This window comes from Alosa alosa, chromosome 7, assembly GCF_017589495.1.
Source record: "Alosa alosa isolate M-15738 ecotype Scorff River chromosome 7, AALO_Geno_1.1, whole genome shotgun sequence".
Classification (NCBI taxonomy): Eukaryota; Metazoa; Chordata; class Actinopteri; order Clupeiformes; family Clupeidae; genus Alosa; species Alosa alosa.
Genome location: NC_063195.1, coordinates 5,122,899 through 5,141,024, shown reverse-complemented (window position 1 = coordinate 5,141,024; position 18,126 = coordinate 5,122,899). Strand labels below are relative to the sequence as shown.

Below are 18,126 nucleotides of genomic sequence, written 5' to 3'. Positions count from 1 at the left end.
ACAGACACACACAGACACACACAGACACACACAGACGCGCGCGCGCGTGTAACTCCACAGCTCAATACTTAAGCCAACCACACACACACACACACTCAACCCCTTACCCACAGCTCAGTACTTAAACCGACAGCACACACACATACACACACTCATTGTATTAAATACAATTATAACCCCCATTTGCTGCACCAGATCTAGAACAAGCAGAGCTGTGACACTGACACACACACACACACACACACACACACACACACACACACACACACACACACACACATACACACACACTGTATACCCTCATGTAATTATCCAAACATAACTGTCAGTACTGCGTAAGCTTTTCTACATTTGAAGCTGGCAGCAAAAATAAGACACTAGTGTGTACACACACACACACTCTGCTAGACACTACACTACACACACACACACACACACACACACACACACACACGCTCGGTATAGGAGGAAGATGAATGGACTTGAATGGAGCAGAACTGAAGAGAAGGAGAGCGAGAGATGAACTGAGACGGCAGTGGAGAAATCCTGATGGACGGATGAAAGGATGGACAGATGAAGAGGTGTAGAAATGGAGGAGTTGCTTTGATGAGGGCATAAAGCGGGAGGGTGTGTGTGTGTGTGGGGGGGACTTGAGAATGTCATGACTGGATGGTGATCTGGTGGGATTCTAGCCAATCAGGATCTGATCTGGTGGGTTACTTACCAATCGCGATGTGATCTGGTGGGATTCTAACCAATCAGGTTCAACTCTGGTGAATTTTATTAAAATATGGATGGATGGATTGATTGACAGACAAACAAACAGACAGACGTCCCTCAGACTCATGCTCACCCTCGTGTTCCGGTACCTTCTGCTGTCTCACACAGCCACTGTGTTGCTACTTCAAGCCGTGTGTGTGTGTGTGTTTGTGTGTGGTCTTCAGGATTTAGCCGGCTTCACTGATTTGGTCCCTCTTGGGGTTACTATTGTGTTGTAATCAATACTCCGTAATCAAACCAGTTATTTTCTGTGTTAGTACAAGGTCTAACCCCTTTTAGTCAGATCCACCAATCAGATTTGGTCTTACTAGACTACTACACCAATCTTCTCTTACTAGACTGATTAACCAATCAGATTTAGCGACTATATCATGTTAACCACTCCACTTCTGTGGAGTTAACAGGATTTGAATACTAAATGCGAAAAATAAAACCTAATCAAAAAAAAAAAAAAAAAAGATTTAGCGATAGTTCTCTCAGAATGGCAGAAATGAAGCAAGATGGAGGACCGACTGCAACTTACGCTCAGCCAATCAGAATCAGATCTGTTGAGATTCTAGCCTTTCAGGGTCTGATGTTGGGATGAGATCCTAGCCAATCAGAGCGTCTTCTGGTGAAATTCTAGCCTATTGGGAATGAGCTCTGCACCCAGGCTCAGATGCTGTCTGTGCAGTGATATCTCAGGGAAGCAGAGAGAGGGAGATGGAGAGAGGTGAAGGTGTAAATTAAGAGAGAATAAGGAAAAGAACGTGATTAGCTTTTCCGCAGTAGAACCGGGTTCTAGGGTGTAGGATACCAGAGATGTTCTTCATTACCAAAGCGAAAAAACCAAGACACTCACTCTCTCACACATACACATACACACACACACACACACACACACACAGACATAATGTCTCTCTTACTCAGGCATACTCAGTCTTGCGTGCATACTCACACATGCTCACTCTCATTCTGTTGCTGGCTTTTGCTCTATAAACACACACACACACACACGTGGCTTTGGATGCCACTGGGGCACCGGCCACATCAGAAGCCAAAGCGGTTATGATGCGCAGACACAGACACGCCCCTCTGCAAGCCGAACCACCAATCAGAGCACTGGAGAGACGAGTACTGTGGTGATGCACCTCTCCGACATAGACATGCCCCCACCCCTGCCCCAAATACCACTCTTCTAGCCAAACCACCAATCAGAGCACTGTTGAGAGAGAGAGAGAGGAGGAGTCCTGGACAGGAAGTGATGTCAGAGCAGGAACTGATCTGGTCATGCCACCTTAACTGGGTGGTGGAGAGAGAGGAGGAGTCCTGAACAGGAAGTGATGTCAGAGCAGGAACTGATCTGGTCATGCCACCTTAACTGGGTGGTGGATCAGGGCATGTGGTATGGGGTAGTTTTCAGGACTAGGGGCATGTGGTGTGGGGAAGTTTGAGAGCTCAGGGCACTTGGCGTGGGGTAGTTTGAGAGCTCAGGGCACTTGGCGTGGGGTAGTTTGAGAGCTCAGTGGGCAGAGAGAGGGCTGAAAGAAAAGAGAGAGAATCTGGGAAGTTGATCAACAGATTAAGAAGGAACTGAGGAAGAGAGAGAGATGGATCTGGATGTGGATAGGGTGATGAATCAGAGAGAGAGAGATGGATTGTGATGGATCTGGATGTGGATAGGGTGATGAAGGAGGAATAAGGATATAAAGTAAAGAGGGAAAAGAAAGTTTGGCAGAAGGAAAGAAAAATTGTGTTTTTCAGTTGGGTTGTTTACGTGCTGTGTGGTTTTGAAGGGGATGTGAAGAAGTTATGAAAGTTAAGAAAGAAGGTGATGTTTTATGCTCCTCTTCTGCTGAAGGAGAGGAGAAGAGTTCTTAAAAAGCGCCGAACTTGAACACGTCTCCTGTGGTCTCCTCCAGGGGGGGAGGAGGAGGAGGAGATGAGTTCGTAAAAAGCGCCGAACTTGAACCTGTCTCCGTGTCTTTCACGTGAAGGCTGTCCTGCCCTCCAACTCTGTGTCCTGTGGAGTTCACCAACGGTGAGCACTCGCCCAGGAAACACATAGCGAGGGAGAGATTTAGCAGTTATAACAGTTTTAGTCAGTTTTGTCATTTGAATTCTTTCATGTTTATTTTTAAAGGAGCTTGGTGATTCGACTTTATTTGATCATTATTTATTATTCTTATTGTTGTTTTGATACCGTTTCTGCTGCTGCTGCTGTTGTTGTTTTGTTGCTATAGAAACGCTGCTGTGTTGTTTTTATGATTCTCTAAAGAAAAACCAAAATATTCCAACAGAGCTGCAGAAGTCGACCCCTGAGGCCTGGCACGGGTCTGGCATGGGTCTGGGACACGACCGGCGCCGGTCCGGGGCCAAGTGTGTTCTGGAATCGGACGCTCTCTGGGACTCGAACCAAATATATGACGGGAAAGAAAGAAATATGTAAATAAAGAGAGGAGGGAGGGAGGGAGGGAGGGAGGGAGGGATGAAGTACAGAACGTGAGGAAGAGGACAGGACAGGACATGACTGAGTGATCTACAGACCAACAAGTCATACTGGACACACACACACACACACACACACACACACACACACACACACACACACTACAGAGAGAAAAGTGGAGACCAGACTTCCACTTCCTGCATTAGGGTCCGGATTTGAGCCAGATCCAGCCAATCGAGGCCGGATTTATGCAACTACTGCGAAATCCAACTAAACAGATCCAAGTCCACGCGATTCCTGCTAAATCCAACCAATCAGAGCTAGTTGCAGTCATGCCTTCTGTACTTGCATGTGTAGCTTTCTGTCATTTCCTAATTTCACAGAGCAGATCCTAAGCTAGAGTTTTGGCTGCTCACGATACGCTGCGCCTGGTTCTGTTCGTCTGATAGATGGATGACTTTATTCATCCCCAGGGGGAAGTAGTGGTATCCTACTGACGGCTGAAATAACTCAAACCTGTAGCGTCTAACTTGGAAGCTACACTGGGCGCGTAACTAAAGATTTCCGTTTTACCTACGCGTAAAAACCTAAAAACAAAAAAAATGTTTTAGCAGACTGCTCTATTTCTTTCGAACGTACATGTCACTTTCACGTCTGGTGGTAGCTACTTTCATTGATTATAGTGGAAGCTAATTGTTGCAGCACAGGGGGAAGTAGTGGTATCCTACTGACGGCTGACATAACTCAAACCTGTAGCGTAACAGGGAACTCGGACATGACCAGAGCGTCTCAGTGGGTCAGCTAGTCTGCTGTAGATTATGCCAAACTTCTAGTCAGAGAAAATGAACGTTCTAAAGAATATCTGGGTCATTGAATTCAACATAGCATTTTAGAACCTTGAGTTGTTGCGGAACGGAATCTTATGTTAGAATGTTCAAAAACCCGCATCTTTAGAGGGTCAGCTATAGATGGTGCCAAACTAATCTGAGAGATCAAGGGGGCAGATCCCTCCAAGACTACAATCAAGCTTAAGAAGTAATCAAATATTTTATGTTTACGTAATCATTTACGAGGCAATTTTCAGAATAACTAATATATAGTTATAATAACAATACCAAACTAATACAGAAGTTATTGAATAGAAGGACATCTTTATATATAAGGGAATATGACGCTTTCTCCAGTCAGTGAAGCCATTACATACTGAAGCACCTTTTCCCAAGCATTTAGAGACTATCCTCCTTTAGATCTTATCTTCTGTTCGGTCTTCGAGCTTAACCCGGGTACGCCTGGGTCATTTCACTCTGCCAGGAACCTTCTGAAGCTTATCAAACGATCTGACTGCAGCCATGTATCTTCTCTGCCTGGGTTAACCTTTGACCTCTGCAGATGTCTGCGATGTGATGCCCCTTGACCTATGACCTATGACCTGTCTGTCTGTCTGTTGACCTGTCAATCTCTAAGTGTTGCTTAATAATGACAATGTGAAAGAGTGTAGCGAAGGTTACTCATTTAACGATGGTACCAACCAACCAACCAATCATGGCTCTGTTTCTCAGCCAGTCAACCAATCATGTCACTGCTACTTAGCCAGGCAGCCAATCAGGTCAGCCAATTATTCATACTCTGACACAAGAGGGAGGAGTCAAAGACGCCGGTCGAACTGATGGTGGTGACGATGGTGGTGGTGACGATGGTGGTGGATGATGATGGTGGTGATGATGATGGTGGTGATGTCATTGAGAGTCCCATGTTGGGGGTGGGCGGGGCCTGTAGAAAGCCCGGACCAATCACGGAACTCTAAGCAAAGACATTGGTCCCTTCTAGCCAATCACACAAAACCAAATACTCCGCTGACTTGCCCCCAAAACACCCTCACACACACACACACTCACTCACACATTACTGTCCCACCATCTCACACACACACAGTTTAGGACAGGTGTGTTTGCATCCACTGTCTTCTCTAGATCTGTCTTGCCTGAACTGTCTCAGTTGGTGTGTGTGTGTGAGAGAGAGAGAAAGCCTTTTCAATAGAACCTAATGATCACATGTTCCCATTATCAACTTAAGAGTCATGTTCCCCACCTAGAACACAGAAGTCGCTATAGTCGTTGGCTACTGTGTGTGTGTGTGGTGCGTGCGCCTGTGCGAGCTGTGGCGGCACCAGTAATGATTTGACTAGCTGATGAGTTGATTATCACCCCCACCCCACCCCCGTTGATTATCACCAAACCCCCCTATGTAACTAAACCAAATATCCAACACTATGCAGGCAGCAGCTGCACCCCTCACCTCTTCTGTTGCACATCAGCTCGCTGTGTGTGTCTGTGTGTGCGTGTCTGTGAGTTTGAGTGTGCGGTTGGCTGGCTAAATCTTCTACCATTAACCATTCTACCATTCTGCCTTCAACAAAACCTGATACAGTTTAGGAGGACAAGAAGAGAGAGAGAGAGAGTGTGTGTGAGAGACAGACGGGAAGAGATGGAGTGGTGGCGTGTAGTGTGTTGAATGAGCTGGTTTCTATTTAAGGATTGTATTTGGGGGGTTAGCTGGGTGTTAGTTCTAGGCTGTAAGTATATGAAGCGCATGTTATTGTCTCTAGTATAACTGCCCCCCTGGCCCCGTGGGCATGTTATTGTCTCTAGTATAACTGCCCCCCTGGCCCCGTGGGCATGTTATTGTCTCTAGTATAACTGCCCCCCTGGCCTGTGGGCTTGGGGTCAGGGGAAACCACACAAGAAGAAAAAGTTTATTTATATTTTTACATCTTTTATGATATTCTGTTCTGCTGATTGTTTTTGTTTTGTTTTTTTTTTTTTTTTTCCCGTTTTGGATTGTTTATTTGTTTTTATGCTTTTCCCTGGTTGGGCTAAGCGATAATAATGGGCGAAACTGAAAGACTTTTTGATGACTTCCTGTGTTCTGCTGTCATCTTTCCCCCTTTGATGATTTCCTGTGTTCTGCTGTCATCTTTCCCCCTTTGTGTCCTGGTTGCCTTCACCTCTGGCTTTGGTTCTGGGGGGGGGGGTTGCCGCGGTGAGGGCCCCTCCCCTCTCTTCTGCTTACCTGTGTTACCAAGGCGACATCAGAACCATTGAGAACAGTATGCTTTGCTTCAGACTCCCCTCACTCTGCTATTGAAATCTTTACTATACATTATTATTATTATTTTTATTATTGTTGTCATAATTTTGTTGTTGATGATAATGTTGTTGGTTGATTTCAAATGATTATCTTGGAGGCTTTTGTTTTTTTTTATTATTTTAGTGTGTCATTTAAATAGCTGTTATTCGAGTGTTTTCATTATAGGCAGAGTCTCTCAAGCTGTGTGTGTGTGTGACTGTGTGTATGTGCAATTCTTACTGTATTCAGGGCAGACACACCAAATTGATCAAAGATGTTTTGTGTGTATGTGTGAGTGTGTGATCGAGAGACTGTTGGGGGAGTGTTCAGCTGCAAATGATTTCTGTTCTTGGTTTGTTTCTTCGTGTGAACGCGGTTTGGAAAGGTGGCAGGGAGGGTCAAGGGGGAGTTCACAGGGCATCTTCCGCCCAGTCGCCTGCCAACATCGCTTTTTACTGAGAATTTGATGTTTCTTTTTTCAACCAGCTTTGTTTGTGTTTGTTCATTTGTTTGTCATGTTCCATTTGTTTGTTTCCTTATGATTGTTGACCATCAAGCCCCTCCCCCCATTTACATAGCCCCACCCTCTTTCTCACATTTTTGTGTTCGTCATATAAGCTTCCTGCAGGATTTTATTTTTTTTTTTGGCAAAGATACGAGTCCTGTCTTATGAGGAATGCGTTAGGATATCTTGCCTGCTTTTCATTGTTTGTTAGAGTTGTTGTTTTTTTTGTTTATTATTATTATTATTATGGATAACAATCTTTGACTCAATGTTTTTCTGAGATCTGCAGTGCTTTGTAGAACCGTGTGTCGGGAAGTGAACAGGTTTCCACTGGACACCGTCTCCCTGATCAGAAAGCCTTCTTATACTGTCTCTACGTTTTGAATTGTCATTATTTTTTTTTTATTTTGATTTGAGCAGTCAAACTTACATGATGTCTGGGGCAAGAACAAAAATTAAAAACTGGTGTATGTTAAAAAAAATATTTATAATGACTTGTATAAATATATAAATATATAATAATAATAATATCATTATTTTGTTTGGATTTTGGTGTTGGCTGACACTGAATGCTCAGATGTATTGAGAACAGGGGCAGAAGCCTATTAAACCACACCCCTTTGCAAAAGGTTTGTGATTGTATATCTTTTACTATCTAGCCTCCGATGGGGTTTCATAGACTCAGAAACCCAATCAGCTTGTCTACTCTTGAGGGCACCCATCCTCTTTGTTCTGATTGGACAGCATCCGTCGTCTCTGTTCTGATTGGACGGCACCATCTTTATCGTGGCTTCTTTCCTTCTTCGGTGTAATTAAATCCGTCATATAATAGTGTTTCCTTGGGGTGCAAAGTCAGCTGCTTTTGTTTGTTTGATTGATTGTTTGGGTAGGTCTAACAAGCACGCAGGCATGTATGCCGCCCAAGTGGAGATGTTGTGAAAAGCAAGGCTCTGGCTCGGCACTTCACAAAGCCAGGTTGGGGAAACATCAGGAGGCTGCGGGTTTATTTTATTTTAATTTTTGTTTTAAGTTTTAAAAGTGCACCAAATAAAATTAACATGGAGAAAACGCAAAGGTGGTTTTGAGCCACGGTGGAATCTTTTAAGGAATGATGTTTCTGTTTTATTCTCGCACATTTCTGGAAGCTGTACAACTTTTTTTTTTTTTTTTTTTTCTTTTAATTAGTTTGTATTCTATTTTTTGTTTATTTTGTGTAGTTTCCCCCCCTTTTCTTTGAGCATCTCTGCTCCTGTCTTGTTTCCGAACTGAATAAATGCCATTATATTGTGAATACCTCAGGATTTTTTTGGAAAAGTAAAGCTGAAAAAAAAAAAAGCGAAAAAAAAAAAATAATAAAATTAAATATGAAAAAGAAATAAAAATTAAAGTTCCAAAAGCACTCGTTACGTGTCCGCTAATTTGTTCAGATGTGATGTACATTGAAAAGGTTTCGTACCGCAGTGCTGCAGTTTGGACTGTTGTTCATTCTTCCTAACGGTAAATGGACAGGTCAGTTTAGAACCTCATTATGACACCACAGAAGACATTAAACCTCATCATTTGCACAGTCAGAAAGGTGTTTTATTGGTAACGGGGCCCTGTAGCAAACACCTCACTGTGGCCCAATACAGTCAGTTCTGCAGTACCACACATACAACCGTTTTTGTTTTTTTAATGGGTCAGCCGAGTCCTTGCCATTAAATAAAGACTTTACAAGCTTGGCACGGTCATTCGCAGGGAGTCTCTCGTATACCAAATGCTCTGTTGGACCCCTGGACGTCAGTTAATGGTGGGTCACAAGAGTCCTTCACAAGCGTGTAAACTTTTCCCCCAGAAAAATGCCTCCCCCCGACATCAATTATCAAGTTAACTCATGAACTATTAAACAATCTCCCTCTACTAGCAATACATATAGAAAGAGAGGATATGTTCATTTTCCCACGGGCATACAGAACAGTCTGAGAAGACATACTTTTATACCAACTAAAATGAAACAGAAAAAAGAAAACCCAGAGGCTACAGCACAACAGGCGATATAGCTCTCAAAGCTGTTGGAGAAGACCCAGAGGCTACAGCACAACAGGCGAGCTCTCAAAGCTGTTGGAGAAGACCCAGAGGCTACAGCACAACAGGCGATATAGCTCTCAAAGCTGTTGGAGAAGACAAGAAAATAAAACTGACCATGGGATAGAATAAACAAGATGTACAAAAGATAAAATAAAAAATATAGTTTTATATACACAATATTAACAGAGTAAACGGTAATGAAAGAGCAACTGGAGGCACCTTTACACACACGTCTGGTTATTTGATGTTGAGGCACATGTTTAGCAGCTCGCACCACACTCACACACACGTCTGGTTATTTGATGATGTTGAGGCACATGTTTAGCAGCACCTTTTCTGACGCACCTTTTTCTGAGTCTTCAACAAAGGACAATCTGTGGGGCTGTCAGATTTCATAAGTTGTTCGTGTTTAACATACACACACTGCACACGCATAGATCTATCTATCCACACACACACACACACACGTCTGGTTATTTGATGATGTTGAGGCACATGTTTAGCAGCTCGCAGCGCACGCACACACACACACCCTCTTATTCACTTATCTGATAGTTTGTTGATGTTGGAGCATATGTTCAGCAACAAACACACCCACACACACACACACTCACTCACTCAGCTGATAGTTTGTTGATGTTGGGGCACACACACACACACACACACACACACACACACACTCACTCAGCTGATAGTTCGTGGATGTTGGGGCACATGTTCAGCAGGGCGCAGCAGACGGTGACGATCTTGTCGAGCAGCGGCAGCTGGTCGGCGCCCCCTGATGGGGGGGGCAGCAGCATGTTGACGGGCACCGTCATCCTCTCCAGCAGCATGAAGTGCTGCTGCACCCGGCTCGCCTCCGCCACCTGCTGCAGGTGCGCCCGTACGTTCGCCACCTGCGCCCGCGTCTCCTCCGGGCGCTTCACGTCCAACTGCCTCCGGCCCTTCCCGAACGCCGACGACTTCACCTGCGCGCACATGACGCCCGCGCTCTCCTTGAGCTCGAAGCCGCGCTCTGCCAGCACGTAGTCTCCGCTCGAGAGCCGCTCCAGGATCCCGCTGGCCTCCGCAACCTGCAGCACCACCACGAGGAAGGGAGTCGAGTTAGCGCTAATCCCATATCAACACCACGAGGAAGGGAGTACAGTTAGCGCTAATCCCATATCAACTCCTCTTCCCTGACAGTTAGCTTTAATCCAATATCAACACCATGAGGAAGGAGGCACAGTTATCTTTAATCCCATATCAACTCCTCTTCCCTGACAGTTAGCTTTAATCCCATATCAACACCATGAGGAAGGAGGCACAGTTAGCGCTAGGGGTGGGCGATATATATCGTCTGCGATAATATCGTGATTGTTGTTTTAACGATGTGCAATTTGACATTATTGAGTATTTAAATTACTTATGGGGAAAAAACACTCAAAATCACCCATTGAGGACTGAGAGAGGTGTATGCGGGAGAAGCTGGCTGCAGCAGAGCAAGTGTCACGTGATCACTAGTGGGTCACAACGTTGTCCCACACGCATGCCTAATGTTTATTTTGTGCAGCGAGAGTAGCCTACTTGGGATTTTATGCGGCTACTTTTGTCAAGTATTTGTTCAAGTAGCATTGATGAGGCAGTCAAGTTTTTTCCTACATGGTATTATATGGAGAGAAAACATTAGCCTTTGAGTATTTTAATAGTCAGTTGTAAACAAAGAACTGTTCTCAAGTAACTGTTGTAAATGGACTGAAGTTCTCTCTCTACGTTTACGGATTATGCTAACCGTTAGCATCTCTATGGGATTTCTCATATACATTAGCCATAAGCTAACGCATTCGTTTATATTCTGTAACTTGGAATGCTAGCCTACATTGCTCTTAAACAAAACATAGAAGGAATTAACTGAGATGTACTCTGTTGGTCTGCTTAGTTTTACAGTGAATCCTATGTAAAGGTTTGAAAAGAACTTCAGCTTCAGACTTTCTCTTGGGAAACTGTTAGGCCTATTAATCTTCTCTAATGTAGCTGGCTAGACCATGTCATTGCCACACACCCAAGTGTGTCAGAGTGACAATGCACTGGTTGATTTGGTTAAAAAGTCACAGGTTAGGTTATTGGTTATTATTGTAATGACGCTATTTATAAATAATGAGCTGTAAAGTAACTCGGACTTTAACAAAAACATTTTTTTAAAGGATATCGACTAATTATCGTAAAAAATATTGAGATATTATTTTTTGTCCATATCGCCTACCCCTAGTTAGCGCTAATCCCACATCAACACCATGAGGAAGGGGGCACAGTTATCTTTAATCCCATATCAACACCATGAGGAAAGGGAGTACAGTTATCTTTAATCCCACATCAACACCATGAGGAAGGGGGCACAGTTATCTTTAATCCCATATCAACACCATGAGGAAGGAGGCACAGTTATCTTTAATCCCATATCAACTCCTCTTCCCTGACAGTTAGCTTTAATCTTATATCAACACCATGAGGAAAGGAGTACAGTTATCTCTAATCCCATATAAACACCATGAGGAAGGGGGCACAGTTATCTCTAATCCCATATCAACACCATGAGGAAGGAGGCACAGTTATCTTTAATCCCATATCAACTCCTCTTCCCTGACAGTTAGCTTTAATCTTATATCAACACCATGAGGAAAGGAGTACAGTTATCTCTAATCCCATATAAACATCATGAGGAAGGGGGCACAGTTATCTCTAATCCCATATCAACACCATGAGGAAAGGAGCAGTTATCTTTAATCCCATATCAACACCATGAGGAAAGGGAGTACAATTAGTGCTAATCCCACATACCTGCAGCGCCACTGTGAGGAAGGGAGGATAGCTTATAAAATACACAATCTAAGTCTCATAGACAGACTGAAGTAGCTTGTTGCATACTGCACTATCAACTGCAACAGTATGTCACAAAGTTCTACAGACAGACTGAAGTAGCTTGTTGCATACTGCACTATCAACTGCAACAGTATGTCACAAAGTTCTACAGAAAGACTGAAGTGAATAATTCTGGACTATCATTAATGGCTAATACTGGTAGTCCAGCCGTACTGCGGAGAACACCCACTCGGATGGCAAAGAAGTCACAGGCACACTCAAGTAGGAAACTGGATTAATAATGTTGATTGATAAATTTAGTTAGACTGATCAATCTACCTGCATGTTGGTGCCCCCATCATGGATCAATAAAGTCGATTTATAAATAAAATTAGACTGAAGTGTCAATCTACCTGCATGTCGGTGGCCCATATCTTGGACTAACAAAGTTGACTGATCGATAAAGTTATACCATCTAACATTACCTGCATGTTGGTGGCCCGTTTTTTGGATTAAGAAATTTGACTGATCGATAAAGTTACACTATGTAGCCTTACCTGCATGTCGGTGGCCCGTATTTTGGATTAATAAAGTTGACTGATCGATAGTTACACTACGTAGCCTCACCTGCATGTCGGTGGCCCATATTTTGGATTAATAAAGTTGACTGATCGATAGTTACACTACGTAGCCTCACCTGCATGTCGGTGGCCCGTCCCCCAATGGCAGGCGAGATGAAGGCAATGGCCCCCTGCGGCGTCATGGCGACCAGGTACTTCATGGTGTAGGTGTGTCGCTGGTAGGAGTAGGTCTGCTCTCGTCCCTTCATGCTTTTGGGCCGCTGTATGGGGATCTCCAGGCAGTCCAGCATGACGACAGCGGCGGCGGGCGGCTGCGTGCCCCAGGGACGAGGCGTAGGCCGGGGGCACGGCGGCCAGCAGGCTACTCCTCTCAGGCCAGTGCACCAGCGGGCTGAGCTGGGCGTGGAGCGCATGCACCGTCGCATGGAACACGCGCGTCACCGTCTCCGGGGCAACGCCAAACAGGTGGCTCAGGTGGCCCACGGGCAGGTCCAGCCGCAGGCGCATCAGCGTGAGGAGAAGCTTCTGGAAGGGCGAGAGCTGCGGCGTCGTCGTCGACGGCGATGAGGTCGTGGAGGTCGTGTCTGTGGCGGAGGCGTGGCGGTGTTCGTCGTCGGCGGCGGCAGACAGGTGGGGCAGGACGTGCTGGAGGATGCCCATGAGCACGGCGAAGCACTGCAGCCCGGTGTAGTAGCGCACCTTGTCGTCGTCCTCCTCCAGGAAGAGCTCGTCGAAGCGCCGCCGCTCCAGCTCGTAGCGCAGCTCCTGGTTCTCCGCCAGCAGACGGTTGATCTGGTCCCGCCGCACCGAGCAGAACTCGCACTCGGACCGCTCCCCGCCCACACCGCCGCCGCCCGTCTCGCCATTCTGAATGTCCTCGTCGAGCTCCTGTAGCTCGTCTCCATCTCCACCTGCGCCAGTGGTGGTGGTGGTGGTGGCCTCGCTGGGCTCGTCCTGCTTCAGGAGCAGATGGGGCACCCAGTCAGCGTCCTCCTCAAGCATATCATTGGCTGGCTGACCTACTGACACACAGAACATCGTCAGGGGTTACAAAACCCCAGTGGATTTACAAACAAACTAAATAAAATTAAACCTTAAGATTTCAGCCAATTGTTTAAATTATGTGGATCAGCATACCGACAGATTGTAATAATTAGGTGATAAATAAATAAATAAATAAATAAAATCATTGTTACTTTATCTTTTTTGGGGGGGTGGGGGGCAACAAATAATTTGTCACAGTTCCATACTGATAGGATAGAACCCCCTGACACGCCCACCAAACGAGAGAGGACCACCTGAAACGCACATTGTTGCAACCAAACATGTCAATCGCAACATTGTGGTAAGTATGCCCTCGGAAAAGCCAGTTGCTTATAGACTAGACGCTCAGCTCAGCCCTTTGATCTAAACAACAAGGCGGTCCTACTGCATTAACCAATCAGGACTCCACCAAAATAGATTGACATGCCTGCCTACCTCTTATTTTGTGTGCACGCGGTAAACTGAAGGGGCGAATTGTAGCGGAATTCAACTTGCAAAACATGCGAGAAGTGTTTTGACAATTTGTGCACAAACATGATAATGATAGATGGACCCACATACTCAGCAGCTAACAACAAACGATATAGAAAGTAATTAAAGACACTAGTTTGCTGAATTTAGATACACGTGTAGCTATTTGTTGAGCTAACTCACCTGACTGGAAATGCCGCGAACACACCTTCATTGATACAGGGATTTTGTCGAAAGTTAAGTCGGACCGTCCCACCGCGGCTATCCAAGCCATCCGACGTCTCTTTGTTATGTCAGAGAGTTGGGTTCCCCCGGTCTGCTTCCACGCCGGGAAACGGTAAAAAGACAACCCGTTGTCCAGTTTTCTGCCTTGGTGGTCGTGGGAGAAAGCCCTGCAGCTTATAACGCAGCACTGATTGCCACCCATTTCGACTCCGACAGACGAAATCGTAGCGTTGAGGAAAACTTTCTTTAACAAATTAGAAACCTGCAACTTCGCTCCAGCAAACCAGCTGGCTGTGCGAGCCACGGGGAATATGGCGGCTCGTTCAGGTGATAACGTAACGTGATGTCACATCCTTTCCCCCCAGGACTGCCCCATGAATTCCAAGACCAAGAAGGCAAATAGCAAGACAAGAAAGTCTGAATAACTTCACCAAAAGGCAATTGAATTAGGTCTATTGGAAAACGTGGATATACTTTTGCCAAAATCTGATCTAGAAGAGGTGTGCAATTTGTGAAAGGCAACAAAAGTCACTGCCAGAAAAATGAGCAAATCCAACAAAATTGTGTGTTATTGTAAAAGTCCAATGCATGCATAGTAGCCTAGGCCTAACACTCATTGAACTCCAGAAACGCTCAGCCTTCTATTTGACAATGTAGCCTATGAAGGGACAAGGGAACTCTATACATGCTCATCCATTCCCAAGACTGGAAACTTTGTGAGAGTGTGTCGTTCATCACAAACACGCCTTGTGTGTGAAATTGACATGCCTGAAGTTCAAATACTGTAGCCTCCTAGGCTACTTGCATGAGCACGTGGCATCTGCCAAGAATATTTAACATTCAGACTGAGACTGTTTCAGTGCCCGTGGAGCTGACTGTGGATTCAGACTGAGACTGTTTCAGTGCCCATGGAGCTGACTGTGGATTCAGGCTCCTCTGTGTGCATTCTGCCTAAATGTCTGTATGAGAGACACCTCAAAAGAGAACAGCTACTGTTTCCTACAAGTCAAGTCAAGTCATTTTATTTGTATAGCACATTTAAACGAACGACAGATGACCCAAAGTGCTTTAGAGTAAGTTAGAGCAGGAATGACAGAAACTATATGCCTTGAAGATACATAGACAGGTGTGCCATACTCCATGAATATAGGCTAGTTAAATAATGTAAAATAGAATAAAACAGATTTTAAAACGATAAAGTTTAAAAAAGTAAAACAAAGCATAAATATAAATTAAAAGACTATAAAGTATAAAATCCAAATGATAAATTCCCAAGGATAAGAAAATAAAATAAATAAATATATACAAACACTTCAAAACAAAGGATAAAACAAAAAGGCATACAAATAAATTAAAAGGAATTAAAAGCAAGAGAATAAAAGTGTGTAATGTATTTAGTTAAAATACAAGTAATTAGTCATTTGGAAATACAAAAATACCCACACAATAATCATGGTACTAACAAGGCATATTATTGAAATGTATCCCCAAGAGACAAGAAATACTATTTTTGATTGGCTGGCGGGGGGCTATTAATTCTGTACACTGGGGTACCTATGAAGTAGTTCTGGTAAAAAATGAAATCACCATCAATGTAAACAGTGATTGAACTGACAAGCAGACTTCGCAATAGTGGAATCAACTGTAACAAAGCAAACTACCCACCATCATTTTCCGTAACCAATGTAAGTAGTACAACAAATTGAACAGGTCGGCCTAAACTACTGGACTACATTTCCCTTGTTGTGATATAAATGCATGCCTACTGGCAACATGGGGGATAAACAGAATAACAACCTATAAGGTGTCCCAGTATACGGACTGATTTAACTTGGGAGAGAGTTCCACTCCGGGAGAGAGTTCCACTCCGAGAGAGAATTCCACTCCGGGACAGAGTTCCACTCCGGGAGAGAGTTCCACTCCGCGAGAGAGTTCCACTCCGCACTCCGGGAGAGAGTTCCACTCCGGGAGGTCTTAGTCTCCGTCTCCTCCGTTATTTCTGCATATCAGGACACCTCAGCGGATCTTACTCCTTTTACATAAATCCTCATGTCAAATCCAAGTTTTAATACTGTCCTGTAGTAAATGCGGATCTTACTCCTTTTACATAAACCCTCATGTCAAATCCAAGTTTTAATACTGTCCTGTAGTAAATGCGGATCTTACTCCTTTTACATAAACCCTCATGTCAAATCCAAGTTTTAATACTGTCCTGTAGTAAATGCGGATCTTACTCCTTTTACATAAACCCTCATGCCAAATCCAAGTTTTAATACTGTCCTGTAGTAACTGCGGATCTTACTCCTTTTACATAAACCCTCATGTCAAATCCAAGTTTTAATACTGTCCTGTAGTAAATGCGGATCTTACTCCTTTTACATAAATCCTCATGCCAAATCCAAGTTTTAATACTGTCCTGTAGTGAGAATGAACATCAGCTATTAGCTACTCAAGGTCATGGGGTCAAAGGCCACGGTCCTAATATTCTCCCTCTGTATCTTATCTGTATAGTTTTCAAATTTTAGTCTAGTAGCACTTAACACACCTGACAAATTCAAGCTCCTAGTTACTTTTTAATTTCTTTCAACTCCCTGACATGTTCTAAGCCTAAGGGGCTTTAAGTTGTCTACAGGGTGACAAAAATTGACATAAACAAACAAATTGGCTTTACACCCCATGTTGTCCTTACAGAAGGGTGATAAAGTTGACCATTTTGGCTCCCACAATTGACTTTTCTTTTCATTTTTTTCAACTTTACACATGTTCAGAGGGGATCGTAATAGAAGAAAGTTGGATCTGACAGTTGGTCACAATGTGGCATACCACAGCAAGAAAAATGGAAAATGGCTAAACATTTCATGCTTTTCTTCCAAAAAGGTAATGACATGTTTAGGTCAACTTTACAGTTGAATGTAGGGAATTGCCTAAGGGACATCTCCAGGCACCCAGCCTATTCTTAAAACCAGATTCACCAAGATTCTGGCCTTTGGCTTTATGATAAGCATTGCCTATTGTCATGGTTATAGCGGGTAGTATATTTAATTGAGTGATGACATTTTGGCTTAGTTGAAATACTCAATCCCTCAAAGTATTTTGTTACAAACTACATTTGAGTTTTTCCAATCCTGCAAAATACAAATTACAAAATACGCTAAAGTAATTAAATACGTATTTTAAATACATATAATTAAAATGCTGCCCATGTCTGCCAGCCCGCCACTTCACTGACCTCTGCTCCTGTAAAAATGATTGACTGGTAGATTAGAAACGAAAGTAAATAAGATTGAAGCAATTTTGCAAAATTGGTGACGGCACACAACTTGCGCAAAATCATTTCGGTGATAGTTAATGTAAAATGTAAATCAGGTTTGTAGGCCAAGTATACTTGCGTATACAAGGAATTTGGTCTCTGCATTTATCCCATCTGTGAATTAGTGAAACACACACAGCACACAGTGAACACACAGTGAGGTGAAGCACACACTAACCCAGAGCAGTGAGCTGCCTTGCTAAAGTGTCGCTCGGGGAGCAGTGAGGGGTTAGGTGCCTTGCTCAAGGGCACTTCAGCCGTGGATGTGGGCATGGGAGAGCAGTGCTCAACCAATTCCCCTGCCCTCATTTTTCCTACTGGTCGGGGATCAAACTGCATGGCAACCCTTCAGTTTCAAGCCCGAAGCCCTAACCAGTAGGCCACAGCTGCCCTATGTGAAACACGGACTATAACCAAAGAATGTAAAGGAGATAATTGCACCAAATAAAGGCTGTGGTTGTGTTTCTACACGTAATTTCTGTCAGAAACCAAGTAGGGTGGCCTGCCCCCACTGCTAAAAAGACATCTAGAGGAGACACTGAACTGAATGATGACATCACGGTTCCTGAGCCTGACAGTCCTGACACCATGAACACTCACGCAACCCCTACTTAGATAGATAGATACTTTATTGACTTTATTTATTTACTTGTGTTAGACGACCCACAAGCTTTCACTCACACACACATTCTAACATATGGATTTCTACTTATGTTTTGAGTGCTAAAGTAAGACATTTATAATACCTTCT

At 44.0% G+C, this 18,126-nt stretch overlaps 2 protein-coding genes across 2 annotated transcripts in view; one reads left to right on the top strand and one right to left on the bottom strand.

The window, feature by feature from the left end:
• The window catches only part of map2k7 (mitogen-activated protein kinase kinase 7), a 24,737-nt gene extending 21,520 nt beyond the window's left edge, over positions 1-3,217 (top strand). Inside the window, exon 12 of the mRNA XM_048248151.1 lies at positions 1-3,217. This exon is cut by the window's left edge and continues 180 nt beyond it. The gene's annotated coding sequence lies outside the window, so the exon portion shown is untranslated.
• A 6,034-nt stretch (positions 3,218-9,251) lies between these two features.
• Positions 9,252-14,422, bottom strand: LOC125297700. The gene is given in 4 exon segments (XM_048248150.1): positions 9,252-9,979; positions 12,442-12,675; positions 12,677-13,344; positions 14,024-14,422. Coding segments are annotated over 4 exon segments (1,539 nt in total). The 5' UTR covers positions 14,268-14,422; the 3' UTR covers positions 9,252-9,586.
• Between the last annotated feature and the right edge of the window lie 3,704 nt (positions 14,423-18,126).